This window comes from Vespa crabro, chromosome 1, assembly GCF_910589235.1.
Source record: "Vespa crabro chromosome 1, iyVesCrab1.2, whole genome shotgun sequence".
NCBI lineage: Eukaryota > Metazoa > Arthropoda > Insecta > Hymenoptera > Vespidae > Vespa > Vespa crabro.
This window is the reverse complement of record NC_060955.1, coordinates 3,360,001-3,372,500: the sequence shown is the minus strand read 5'-3', so window position 1 is coordinate 3,372,500 and position 12,500 is coordinate 3,360,001. Positions and strand designations below refer to the sequence as shown.

General features: G+C 29.2%; 1 protein-coding gene across 3 annotated transcripts in view; it reads left to right on the top strand.

Moving 5' to 3' along the window:
- The window catches only part of LOC124427057 (plexin-A4), a 355,148-nt gene that overhangs the window by 264,763 nt on the left and 77,885 nt on the right, over positions 1-12,500 (top strand). For all 3 annotated transcript variants that reach the window (XM_046969530.1, XM_046969522.1, XM_046969512.1), the window contains one exon: positions 2,275-2,457. In XM_046969530.1, the coding sequence (XP_046825486.1) occupies positions 2,275-2,457 (183 nt within the window). The remainder of the gene's footprint in view (positions 1-2,274; positions 2,458-12,500) is intronic.

The following is a 12,500-nucleotide window of genomic DNA, read 5'->3' as shown; positions in this document are numbered from 1 at the left end:
CTCTCACTTTTTTTACTTTTTACACTAACTTAGTTTCTTCTTCTTTTTTTTTTTTTTTTTTTTTTATTTATTTGTAACTAAAAGCCCAAAAACTTTCTTCGATCCACTTTTTATTTATTGAATTAATAAATTTCATTTATAAAAGACATATTTATATATTTTCATTTATTTATTAATTTTTTTTTTTTTTGCTTTGTTTAATGACTATCTCTTAACGACGTTTCGAGATTAAATAATAATAAAAGAACGTCATAAAAGAACGAAGAGCAATAAAATATAGCATCTCATCGTCGTCCTCGTCGTCCTCGTCGTCGTAGTCGTCTTCGCCCACCCTAATCCTTCCTCAACGATTAATCGCTGAGGCAACAAGAATTAATTGCCTCCCTCGTAATAATTTATCGTTTGCGGACCTCCAACGCGATATATATATATATATATATATATATATATATATATATATATTTTACCGTCCTATATTTTTCTTGCCTTAGCGATAACCTACGACTAATGTTTTCCCTAAAAAGCGAACTTTATTTACCTACTTGTTTGCAATAGATACTCGAAAGAAATATCTTCGCGTTCTCTGTTGTTGATCTTACAACCATACTCTCGTTCAGTTAGATCAAATTCTATATATAAAACTTTGGAAAATTTATGAACGTAATATCTACGATCTACGATCAACGATGATCTATCTGTTATATGTGCTAATGAAAAAAAAAAAAAGAAAAAAAAGAAAAAAAAGAAAAAGAGAAAAAAAATAAAACACTTCTTTATCCGCTTTAGAAACGAACAAAAATTTGTTAGGTTAACGTTTACTAAAAATGAAAAAAAAAACAAAAAACAAAAAAAGAAAGGTAACCTTCTTTTTCATTCATAATAATAAGAATCGTATCGAAATGAAATCACCTCGTTCGTTTACATTAGTTTTCGTTGTCCTATCAACGAATCCAGGGAATACAACAGCTGATACTCATGTTTATACGCGTATCGATGAATATTTGTATATATATATATATATGTGTGTGTGTATGTATACATTACCAATGTGATGCTACGCATGTTATTAGTATCGTCCCGTCGTTCGGAACGTACGGACGTGCGTGACAATTAACTCCGGAATATTATTATCAATGTTTAATACATTTTCATATATTTCACCGAATAATATTAACTTGGAAAGAAATATTTCACGAATATATAAAACGGTAAGAATAACAATGAACAGTTCTATTTATTTGATAATTATTTTTTAATAATTAATAATAAATATTTTGGAAAGTAAATGCTTTTGGAAAAAGAAAAAAAAAATATATATATATATATATATATATATATGTATATATATGAATATCAAATTATAATGAAATATCAGTAACTAATATAAATAATTTATGTATCTGCGTGTTGCATCTTCGGTTATATTATAAATTCTTTTATTTATAAAATACTGACAAATTATTATATTATATATGAATATTTTAATTAAAATACTGACAGTTCATTTTTTAATTAATCTATATAATATTATTAACCGCTTATATTACCATATTGATAATTTATTACTAATACTGAGTAATTATAATTCTGATTAAAAATATTTTAATAAATATTGACTCAATACAGTCCATAAAGAACGAAAATAGGATGAGAATATTTTTAATCTCCATTAATCGTACATACGTCGAATATATAAATGAAATGAAAAGGAAGAAAAAAAGAGAAAAGGAAAGAAAGAAAGAAAGAAAGAAAGAAAGAAAGAAAAAAAAAACAAAAAAGAAAATTAATAATAATTCCCATTCAATTTATCTCATATACGGGCAACGAACATCTCTTGTTTTTTTTCCTATTCATTTGTATTTTTTTCTTTTTTTTTTTTTTTTTTTTTTTTTTTTTTACCAATCAATTATCAAACCATTATACTATCTATACATCCTTACGTTTAAATCCGTAAATTTAATTACATATATGATGTATGATTGCATACTACGATATAATATTATATTACTTATATACATTCGATAATTACAACGTACGATTAGATCAGTTTAGAATTATCATCCCCGTACGTATCTGTAAAATAGAAAATGATATTGTTGATTATTATCCATTGCATAATCATTAAATGTTTTCGAAACTAATATTCGTTGAAATATTTTTGTCCTAATTTTTCTTAAATCGTCGTCCGTTAAATGATATGAAATAAACAAAAATCAATCGAATCGATTCGATTTTTTTTTTAAACTTATTTTTTTATCTTGTTTATCTTTACAGAAATTACAAACTATCGGCGAGGATTTCTGCGGTTTGGACGTGAACACTCCCCTCGGTGGTGAGGATCCAATTGCTGCATTTCCAGTTTTAACTTTCGATACTCTATTGACGGCAGTAGCTGCTACGTCGACCGGTGATTACACTGTCGTCTTCCTTGGAACTAACAAGGGCCATCTTAAAAAAGTAAGTACACTTAGTTATTTAACTTACTGATGATATCAACGATCGTGCACGATCGACCGATTGGAAATAGAAAATTGAAGGATCAATTACGTTCAATCATATTTAATAGATCACGTATATTACTTTCAACAATAATACAGATAATTATTTGCGATTAATTTATATGTTTTCATCATTTTTCTTTCTTATGTTTTTTTTTTTTTTTTTTTTTTGAATTCGCATATCAAACGAATAATCAATTATTCAATTTATATCGTTCGTATATATATATAATATATATTTTACAAATTTGATGGGTCTAATAATATTTTATTTTTATCCTTTATAAATTTATACAATTGAATTATATATAGAATATTATATATACTGTATAATATTACGTTATACCTTATAACGATAATATATTTTACATTGAAGTATATAGGACGATATTATATTACAAATATATTACATTTTACATATAAGTAATTTATCTTTTTATCTTATCAACAATTTATATAATATTCATTAACAATATTTAATAATAATTTACTACGATATATTTATAATATTGAACGGAGATTCTCGCATATTATATTATTATTAAATATAGATAGATAGATAGATAGATAGATAGATAGATTACGTCATAACATTGGTATGTAATTTCTTTAGACATATATAAAAAGAAAAAAAAAAGAAAAAATATAGATCTCTCTATAAATACTTTAAAAAGATATAATTACTATCAAGCACAATATTCATTCATATACATATATACATATATATATATATATATATATATATATATATATATATATATATATATATATATATAATCGTTTAAAGTGACGACATATTCTACGTTTAGTCTACGCTAAAGCTAGGGGAGGATAATAATAAAAGAGATTAATACAACCCGATAGTATTAAAGTAATGCGTTATTCATGCAAGGTCGATTCGCACGATCCGACATACACGAGGTCGAATGATTCTCGAGGTGTCTAGCTTAAAGGACGATAATAATCTCGATAAAACATTTTCTTCTACGTTTAAGAACAACTTTCGCCAGCCGTGAACTTGTCTTTTTTTCTCACTCTCTCTCTCTCTCTCTCTCTCTCTCTCTCTCTCTCTCTCTCTCTCTCACTCTCTCTCTACCTCACTCTCTCTCTACCTCACTCTCTGTCTGTCTCTTTCTCTCTTTCTCTCATTCTTTCTTTTTTAGTTGAGGACACGGAAAGTTCAAATATCAAAGATCAGTGATCTTTACGCGCTCGACCGTATATGCACGACTTCCTCGATAAAACGGACATCGGCCTTGGCCGAAGGATCATTAAATTAATCGTGATTGGTGCTACATAGATTACACCTTGAGTTTTCTCTCTCTCTCTCTCTCTCTCTCTCTCAACCTTTCTTTTTCTCTCTCTTTATGTTACGATCATGAATCAAATTGGAAAATCGAGATTATACTGTAAGTACATACGTATATCTATACACACACACACACACACACACATATATATATATATATGTATGTACATATACAACACGTTTATATCCGCGTAATTATCTCGACTTAGGAGAGCATAGAAATGGAGATAAAAATTGTTAGAGCTATGTTTAAAAATCAATTAAATCTTTTTTCTTTTTTCCTCCCCTTTTTTCCTTCTTTTCTTTTTTCTTTTCTTTTCTTTTTTTTTTTTTTTTTTTCGTAAATAACGATCGATATTATAAACGTTGCGAGAAGGAAAGAGGAAGAAGAAAGAAAGAAAGAAAGAAGAAAAAAAAAAAGAAAAACGGACGATCCTCAACGACGATAGTCAAGTTTTCTTCTTACGAATGAATTATAATTATCGGCTTAAGATCCAAAGCTCGAGATTTATTTGAAGATCTTTCTATTTCTCTTTCTCTTTTCATTCGAGGCATCTTCTAAGGCGTTTCTGATTAAATTAATCACGATAGGAAAGCCCCCTTTCATTCTTTCTCTGCCATTTCATGATCCTCCGTTTAGAAACGAAGTATACTGAACACTTGTTCATTCGATAGAAACTATCTAAATATGTGTTATTTACTGTGTTTCTATTACTTCACGTGAAGTGAAGATCGATATGGATTTATCGTAAAAAAAAAAAAAAAAAAAAAAGTATCTACATAAATATTATACAATAATATTGACGTTGACTCGTTCGTTTTACATTTTCCAATGTGATAACATTTGGATCAACGTAAAATAAATAAAATCAATTAATAGACTCTGATCGAATGTCTGATTGACTAATAAGTTTTCTTACGTTGTCATATTTATATCCGTCAATGTTTCTAAAACGTTTAAATGTCATTAGATAATAAGATTGATATTATATCAATTATTCTCAAACGATAATATTAGATTGATAGAAAATAAATAAAATCTATCGATAGATCGATTTGAATGTTTAATACATGTTTCTATTACGTACAATCATTATAATACTTTCGACATTTAAATGAAATTAGATGATAAGATTGATATTATATCATTCGCATTCTATTATTATTACGACTATAATATTAAATCGATGAAAAATAAATGGAAAATAAATTCGATTAATTTACAAAGAACGATTGACCTACTTGTGGTTTTTTTTTTTTCTTCTTTCTTTCTTCCTTTTTTTATCTACAACAAATTTTTAATATCCATTGATAAGTTTAAACGAAATTAAACGGGAATAAGATCGAGAAGAATTGATATAATCTTATTTTCGTTCCTTCAAATCGATTGTAATTAAATTATATTGCATCGTAAAAAAAGAAAGAAAAAGAAAGAAAAGAAAAGAAACAAAAAAAAGAAAAGGAAAGGAATAATAAAAATTCAAAAAAGAAAAGAAGAGAAAAAATATTGTGAAAAATTCTCTATCTATATGATCGAAACGTATTGATCGGAATTAAAAAGGAAAAAAAATTCACATTCGATTTAACGAATATATATTTTCTATTCTTACCAATGACGTTATAATAATAAAAGATAAGATGTACATTTCATCATATTACAATATTCATATTATCGGTTTAATATCGTTGACGTCTTGGACCGCCGTCATATTTTCCCCGTGTAAATTTAGTTTATTTACGGCCTTTAAGCACTTTAAACGTTTGAAATCTTTATTAGCCGTGCGCATATGTATACGTATGTGTGTACATGTCCATATACATACATACATACATACATACATATATATATACATATATATATATATATATATGGAGGTATCTATGTGTGTATAAGTATACATGGTTTCGTAGATTTATCGGTCTCATAAACGGCGATCGTGCTTTCGCCGTTTGGCTCTCTTCTTCGTGAAACGATAACTACACGTAAACTAACTAACACATAGAGATTATATTTGTATATATATATATATATATATATATGTGCGTGTGTATGTGTGTGTGTGTACATATACAAAGAGAAATGGAGGACAGAACGGATAACGTGAGAAGATCTCCCGAACGTGCGCTCGTGCGTTTCACTCTTTCTCTCTCTCTCTCTCTCTCTCTTGATCTAGCTTTATCGTAGTAACTACATATATACATGTGTATATATATATATATATATATATATATAAAGAATAGAAATAGAGAGAGAGAGAGAGAGAGAGAGAGAGAGAGAGAGAGAGAGAGATAGGTATATATAGGTATGTGGATACGTTAACGCACGAAACGAAGCGATAGAGTGCGGACTGTATAGCCATTAAAGTGGAAATTGATCGTTCAGATTTCGTTCTTCCATTGCCAGATTTTACTTTATTCTTCTTTTTCCTTATTTCGACCCATCGTCATTTAACTGTACTCCCCTTAAAAACCTCCCGTTTCCTCGTTAACTATGTCCTCCTTCATCGTTTCGCATTAGTTTCACGTATGCACGTAGATACTATTTTATCGTGCTTCAAGATTTAAATTTGTTTAATTTTCTTCCTTCCTTACATGCTTTCTCTCTTTTTCTTTCTTTCTTCCTTCTTTTTTTTTTTGTTTGTTTGTAATTTTTATCTTTTTTTTTTTTTTTTTTTTTTCTTATTCGAACACACAACTTCTTTAAATTATTGGATCTGAAAAATTCCAAAGATATACACCCGCCACCATTGTGGTTTTTATTTGCCTTTGAATTTCATGACACTGTTTTATATATATATATATATATATATATATATATATATATATATATATATATATAATCCCATGATAACGACAAATCGATCGATCAGATAAAAAGAGAGACGAGAATCCTTACGATGTAGAATCTCATGGTGGATGGGAAAAAAAAAACAAATTATATATAATATTACATTTATTTTTTAAACGTCACTTTCGATCTGAAGTCATCTCAAAATTCGAAAAATTGTAAGTATTTATTTTCTGTTTGAAAGAAATTCCATAATCTTCTTTATTCTTTATTTTTTTTTCTTTTCTTTTCTTTTTTTTTTTTTTTTTTTTCACAATCCCATGAACGATAAATCGGTCACAAGGGTTGAAGGGGGAAGGTAGAGAAGCTTTACGATGTTGAATCTTGCGAGGATGAAGCCAGATGGTAGCATGCAAATCGATGGGAAAACGAGTCTCTCATTCTGATCGCCAGACGTATGAGTTATCTGTCTATCGATCGATCGATCAAACGATCGATCGTTTTCAGTTGTTCGCGAGAACGGGGATAGATCGATGGAAGATTCTTAACGTCTAGTCTATGGATGTCGATCGATCAATTCGAATTTAATTAAAACGCTCCTCTTCTCTTTTATCTCCCGTACACGTAAACTATATATATATATATATATATATATATATATATATATATATATATATACATACATAAATAAATACATATATATATATATATACACGCTTATACGCATAAACGAAGCGAAAGTAACCAGAAAGAAAATTTATATGCGATAACTCAGAATGAAATTTCCAACTCCGTTACGCTTTTCTTCTTTTCTTTTATTTCATTTCTACCAATTATCGTCGTACGAAAAAAGAAAAATAGAAAAAAAGAAAAAGGAAGAATCAGTACGATAGAAATAGAAAGAAAAAGAGAGAGAGAGAGAGAGAGAGAGAGAAAGAAAGAGAGAGACAGAAAGAAAAATTACATAGAAAGATGGATAGATAGAGAGAGATAGAAGAAGAAGGGATGGAGAGAGGGAAGGAGGAAGATACACAATAATGGTCTTGGAGGTTAATTGCGGTGGATCGTCGCGCGTGATTAATAATCGCTTCTAGGTGGTCATTGTTTATCATTGCTAGATCTCATCGATAGAACGGGATCGGTCATGAGACATTTCGTCGTCTCGGGTCAAAGGTATCGGACTCTAACTAGATTGTGGGAGGTAGATAGATAGACAGATAAATAGATAGATATAATACAACCAAATAGAAATATGTATGTGTGTGTATATATATATATATATAATCTACGTATAGAGATTGTGTGTATGTGTTTTGTATTCTATCTAAGTAGATAGAAATGCATATGTGTGTGAAAAAGAGGAAAAGAGAGGAAAAGAGAGAGAGAGAGAGAGAGAATGAGAAAGAAATAAATGGATAGAAAAGAGAAAGAGAAACGTTACCACGCTGTTACAGCAGCGTTGATTCATGACTCGTTTCGTCCCGGAAGGTATTAATTAATGATCGCCCTCTTGTACACGTACGTTTAGTCACAAATGTTCTCTCTCTCTCTCTCTCTCTTTCTCTTTCTCTTTTTCTTTCTCTCTCTCTCTCTCTCTCTCTCTCTCTCTCTCTCTCCTTTTTTCTTTCTCTCTATTTCTCATTCTGCGAAGCTTTCGGGGTCGTGGCTCGTAAAGGTCATTCGAGTATATTTGCACGAGTTCCTCTCTTTTTCTTTCTCTCTCTTTTGACGTTGTAGTACTTACCCATACAACTCTTAATAAATAAAACGAAGTAACCAAGCAACCAATCAAACAACCAATGGGAAATTTTTATCGTTAGAAACGTTCGACGTTCGTCAAGGAATTCAATCCTCGATGAATGATTTGAAAGAGATGGAGAGAGATCGTTTTACATGTTATATCGTATAAAATGAGAAAGTATTATCAATCTTATTATTTCATTTGCCATTTCACAATTATAACGTTTCCTTTTTCATTAATTCATTTCTTCAGTCGTCTCAATACGAATCATTTTATTTCACGTATGTATTGCTTAACTATTTCCAATTTTGCAATGTTTCAAACAAGTATATATATATATATATATATATTAATTTTATTAATATATATAATAAATTATATTAATTTTATAATTAATATAATTGATAGAATGATTAATATAATCTTTCATATTAATTATAAAGCTTCATATATTTATTTCTATATATGAAAAAAAATACATAAATACTATATAATAATTAAAAGCTGAATCGACGATGAGTGAATGTCTATTTGAAAAATGTTTACAAATGATTTTGCCTGTTTTTCTTAACAGCCATTAAATTCGTTCGTTCGCAAAATTTCTACGATCGAGAAAAAGATACCTTTTATCATTATTAACATTATCATTATCATTATCATTATCATTATCATTATTATTATTATTATTATTATTATTATTATTATTATTATTATCAAGATCATTCTAAGAAGGAAGATAGAGATAAAGATAGATATAGAAATGGAAATGGAGATGAAGATAGACAGTAACGTCTTCGGCAGAACATCCCAAAAGGAGAGGAGCGATTCTCATACATCCTTTGATATAGCCATCCGGTAATTAACGGGGTTTCGACGTACGAACAGAAGGAACTCGGTGTGCTTGTCTGAAAGGCATCCTAGTTCAAGTAACTTCGCTGTAATCCGTTCAATTAAGGATCCCCTGTGGTCGTTGTCGTCGTCGTTGTCGTTGTCGTTGTCGTTGTCGTCATCGTCTTCGTCGTTATAGTAGTAGTCGTACTCGGTGTTTCTGTTGCTGCTCGACTCGCGACTCGCTAATTGCCATACTCGCGTCTCCTTACGATATCTTAATTAGTACGAGAGTTTTACTTCGATTATCGGTACTACCTAACTTCGAGAGAGAGAGAGAGAGAGAGAGAGAGAGAGAGAATGACAATGAAATCAGGCGATAGATCGTACGTAAGATAATCGATCGTAAGAAAGATCATAAGTACGATCTTACGATAACATTTTCTACGTTCTCTCAAAAAGATCTCTTCTAAATGAATCTTATTTATTTAATTATTATTAGTTTCGTGCTTAGATTTATTATCTCTTATGATAATATCACTTCGTCATTCTACTCGTACATTATTCTTCGTCTTTGTTCTTTCTTTTTTATTTTTTTTCTTCAATGTTTCATTTTTTTTCTTTTTTCTTTTTCCTTTTTTTTTCAATTTTTATTTTTTCTCCTTCTCCGCGATATTTCTTATCACTCATCTCTTCTTCCTTTTTTCTTTCATATTTCGCACGTTCTTAATTGTCATCGATTTATCAATTTATATTTATGACATTATATATCATGCATTTAGAAGCTTAGAAATTTATTTGCATCGTTCCATGAAAAAAATAAGTAAATAAATAAATAAATAAATAAATAAATAGAAAAACGGAAACAAAGAAGAGGTAAAAAAAAAAAAAACTCCGTCGATATCGTGAAAATTGCGTATTATTCGTCTCCATTTATTTCAATCAATATTTTTAATTAATTATTCGTAAGTAAGATTTTCTAAAACAAATCAATATTTTCAGATCTATATGAATAAATTTAAAAATTGATATTGGTTATTACGCGTTATTAGATATGTATATCCTTTTGTTAAAAATATTGATTAAACGTTTAAAGATATCGAAATATTAAATAACATCCTGTTCGTGTAAAAAACGAAAATCTTTGAAATTCTACAAATTACTATATTCGATAGAACATTTTTATTTCGATATTATAGATACATCTCGTTTAAACCGATATATCGCGTGATCTGATTATAAATAAATTCGATTCAAAGGATGTGGAAAGAAAAAAAGGAAAAAAGTAAAAAGAAAAAAAAGAAATCAAAAAAAGTATTAATCCATTTTACAACGACAAATGTATCCAATTTTGAAATCTAAAATTATCATCCTATTGACGATTCCATTCATTGTTCTTTTTTTTTTCTTTTTTCTTTTTTTACCTTCTCCCTAAAGGTTCCTTCCTGTCGTTCGCCATTCAATCATTTTTCCCCCCATTTTTCCATTTTATTTTCATTTTTTTTCCATCTATTTTTTGTTTTTTAATCTTCTCTCTCTCTCTTTTTTCTTCTTTTTTTACCGATCTAAAAAAAAAAAAAAAAAAGATAAGTCGTTTTTCTCCAATTGCGAAATCTTTTAAAACAATCATAATACACTTTGCTTAACCATGGAATACCATAGAAATGATGTTGTATAAATTAAGCTTGAACGAAAAATTCATCGGTCTATCATGACGATAAGAAAAAAATTAGACGGATAATCGATCGACAAGTAAGAGGGAGGGAGAGAGAGAGAGAGAGAGAGAGAGAGAGAGAGAGAGAGAGAGAGAGAGACATACAGAGGGAAAGAGAGATATCATATATACGTATTTATGTATTTATGTATATATGTTGTATAAATTTATGAATGTACGAGTGTATAGATGTATCGACAGCAATGTTATACAAGTAGAAGAAGATAGAAAGAGAAGGAATTCTGGGATTAATTCGTACGTCCATCAAGTGTTCAACGATGCGGCGAATCAACGTGAAATTAATAATCGACAGAGCGGTCTCGTTCGCGGAATAATCGAGATGAATAATCGTTTTCCACATCTATCTTATATATGTATGTATGTATGTATGTATGTATGTATGTATGTACGTATGTATATATTTATCGTGTATCGTATATATCGTCATATATGTGTATACGTATATATGTACTACGTTTCGAGGATAGGAACTAAATTGTTTCAAGTAATGTAGTTAGAGAGAGGGAGAGAAAGAGAGAGAGAGAGAGAGAGGGGGGGAGGGAGGGAGGGAGAAAGAGAGACAGAGACAGATTTTTCTTGGTTTCGTATCGTCTAATTAGCGATTCACCGAGCGAACTCGTATAACGACTGCGATGGCGACTATTTGATGAACGCGCTGTGCATAATTAAAAGTACGATTGAGAGAGAGAGAGAGAGAGACGAAAAAAAATAACGGAAGGGGAAGAAGGAAGATAGAAGAAAAATAATAAAAAAATAAGAAGAAAAAGAAGTAGAGAGAGAGAGAGAGAGAGAGAGAGAGAGAGAGAGAGAGAAAATCTAAAAATAAAAATGACGAAAGAGGAAGAAGAAGGAAAAAAGGAAAATAATTGAAAAAATAAGAAGAAAAACAAAAAGAGAGAAAGAGAGAGTAAGAGCTTTTGCGAGTTATGTTAATTATTATAGTTATTGTTATGATCATTTTTATTATTATTATTATTATTATTATTATTATTATTATTATTGTTATTATTATCATGATTATTATCATTATCGTCATCATCGTTATCATCGTCGTCGTCGTCGTCGTCGTCATAGTCATCGTCTCGCGGTTATGCAGCTTTCACGAATAGTTTCATTAATTATGTCATTTTGTTTCTACGTATGTACGAGAAGAATGTACAGTACAGTTCATACTCCGTTCTAACTCGTCATAATGTTTTTTTTTCTTTTTTCTTATTTTTGTTTTCTCTTTTATTTCTCTCTCAATCGTGTATTTATTATTCGTTTATATAACAACGACAAAGAAAAAAAAAAAGAAGAGAAAGAAGACGCAATGAATTATAAGCGTGGATGAATAATGCGTTTGTTCATTAATTTATTATTTTTATTTCTTCATTTACTCGTATTCTTAAAAATTTCATATATATATATATATGTGTACGTCATAATTTTTCATTCAAATATAATAATAATATTATGAACGATAGCTATATTACGTAGTACTTAAGAGATAGCCAAAATAATAATATTTTCACTTAATTATCAATATTTCGAGGTAAAGTTTTAAAGCGAAAATGGAGAAAAGAGAAAGGATTGAAAGGATTGAAAAGATCGATAGGATC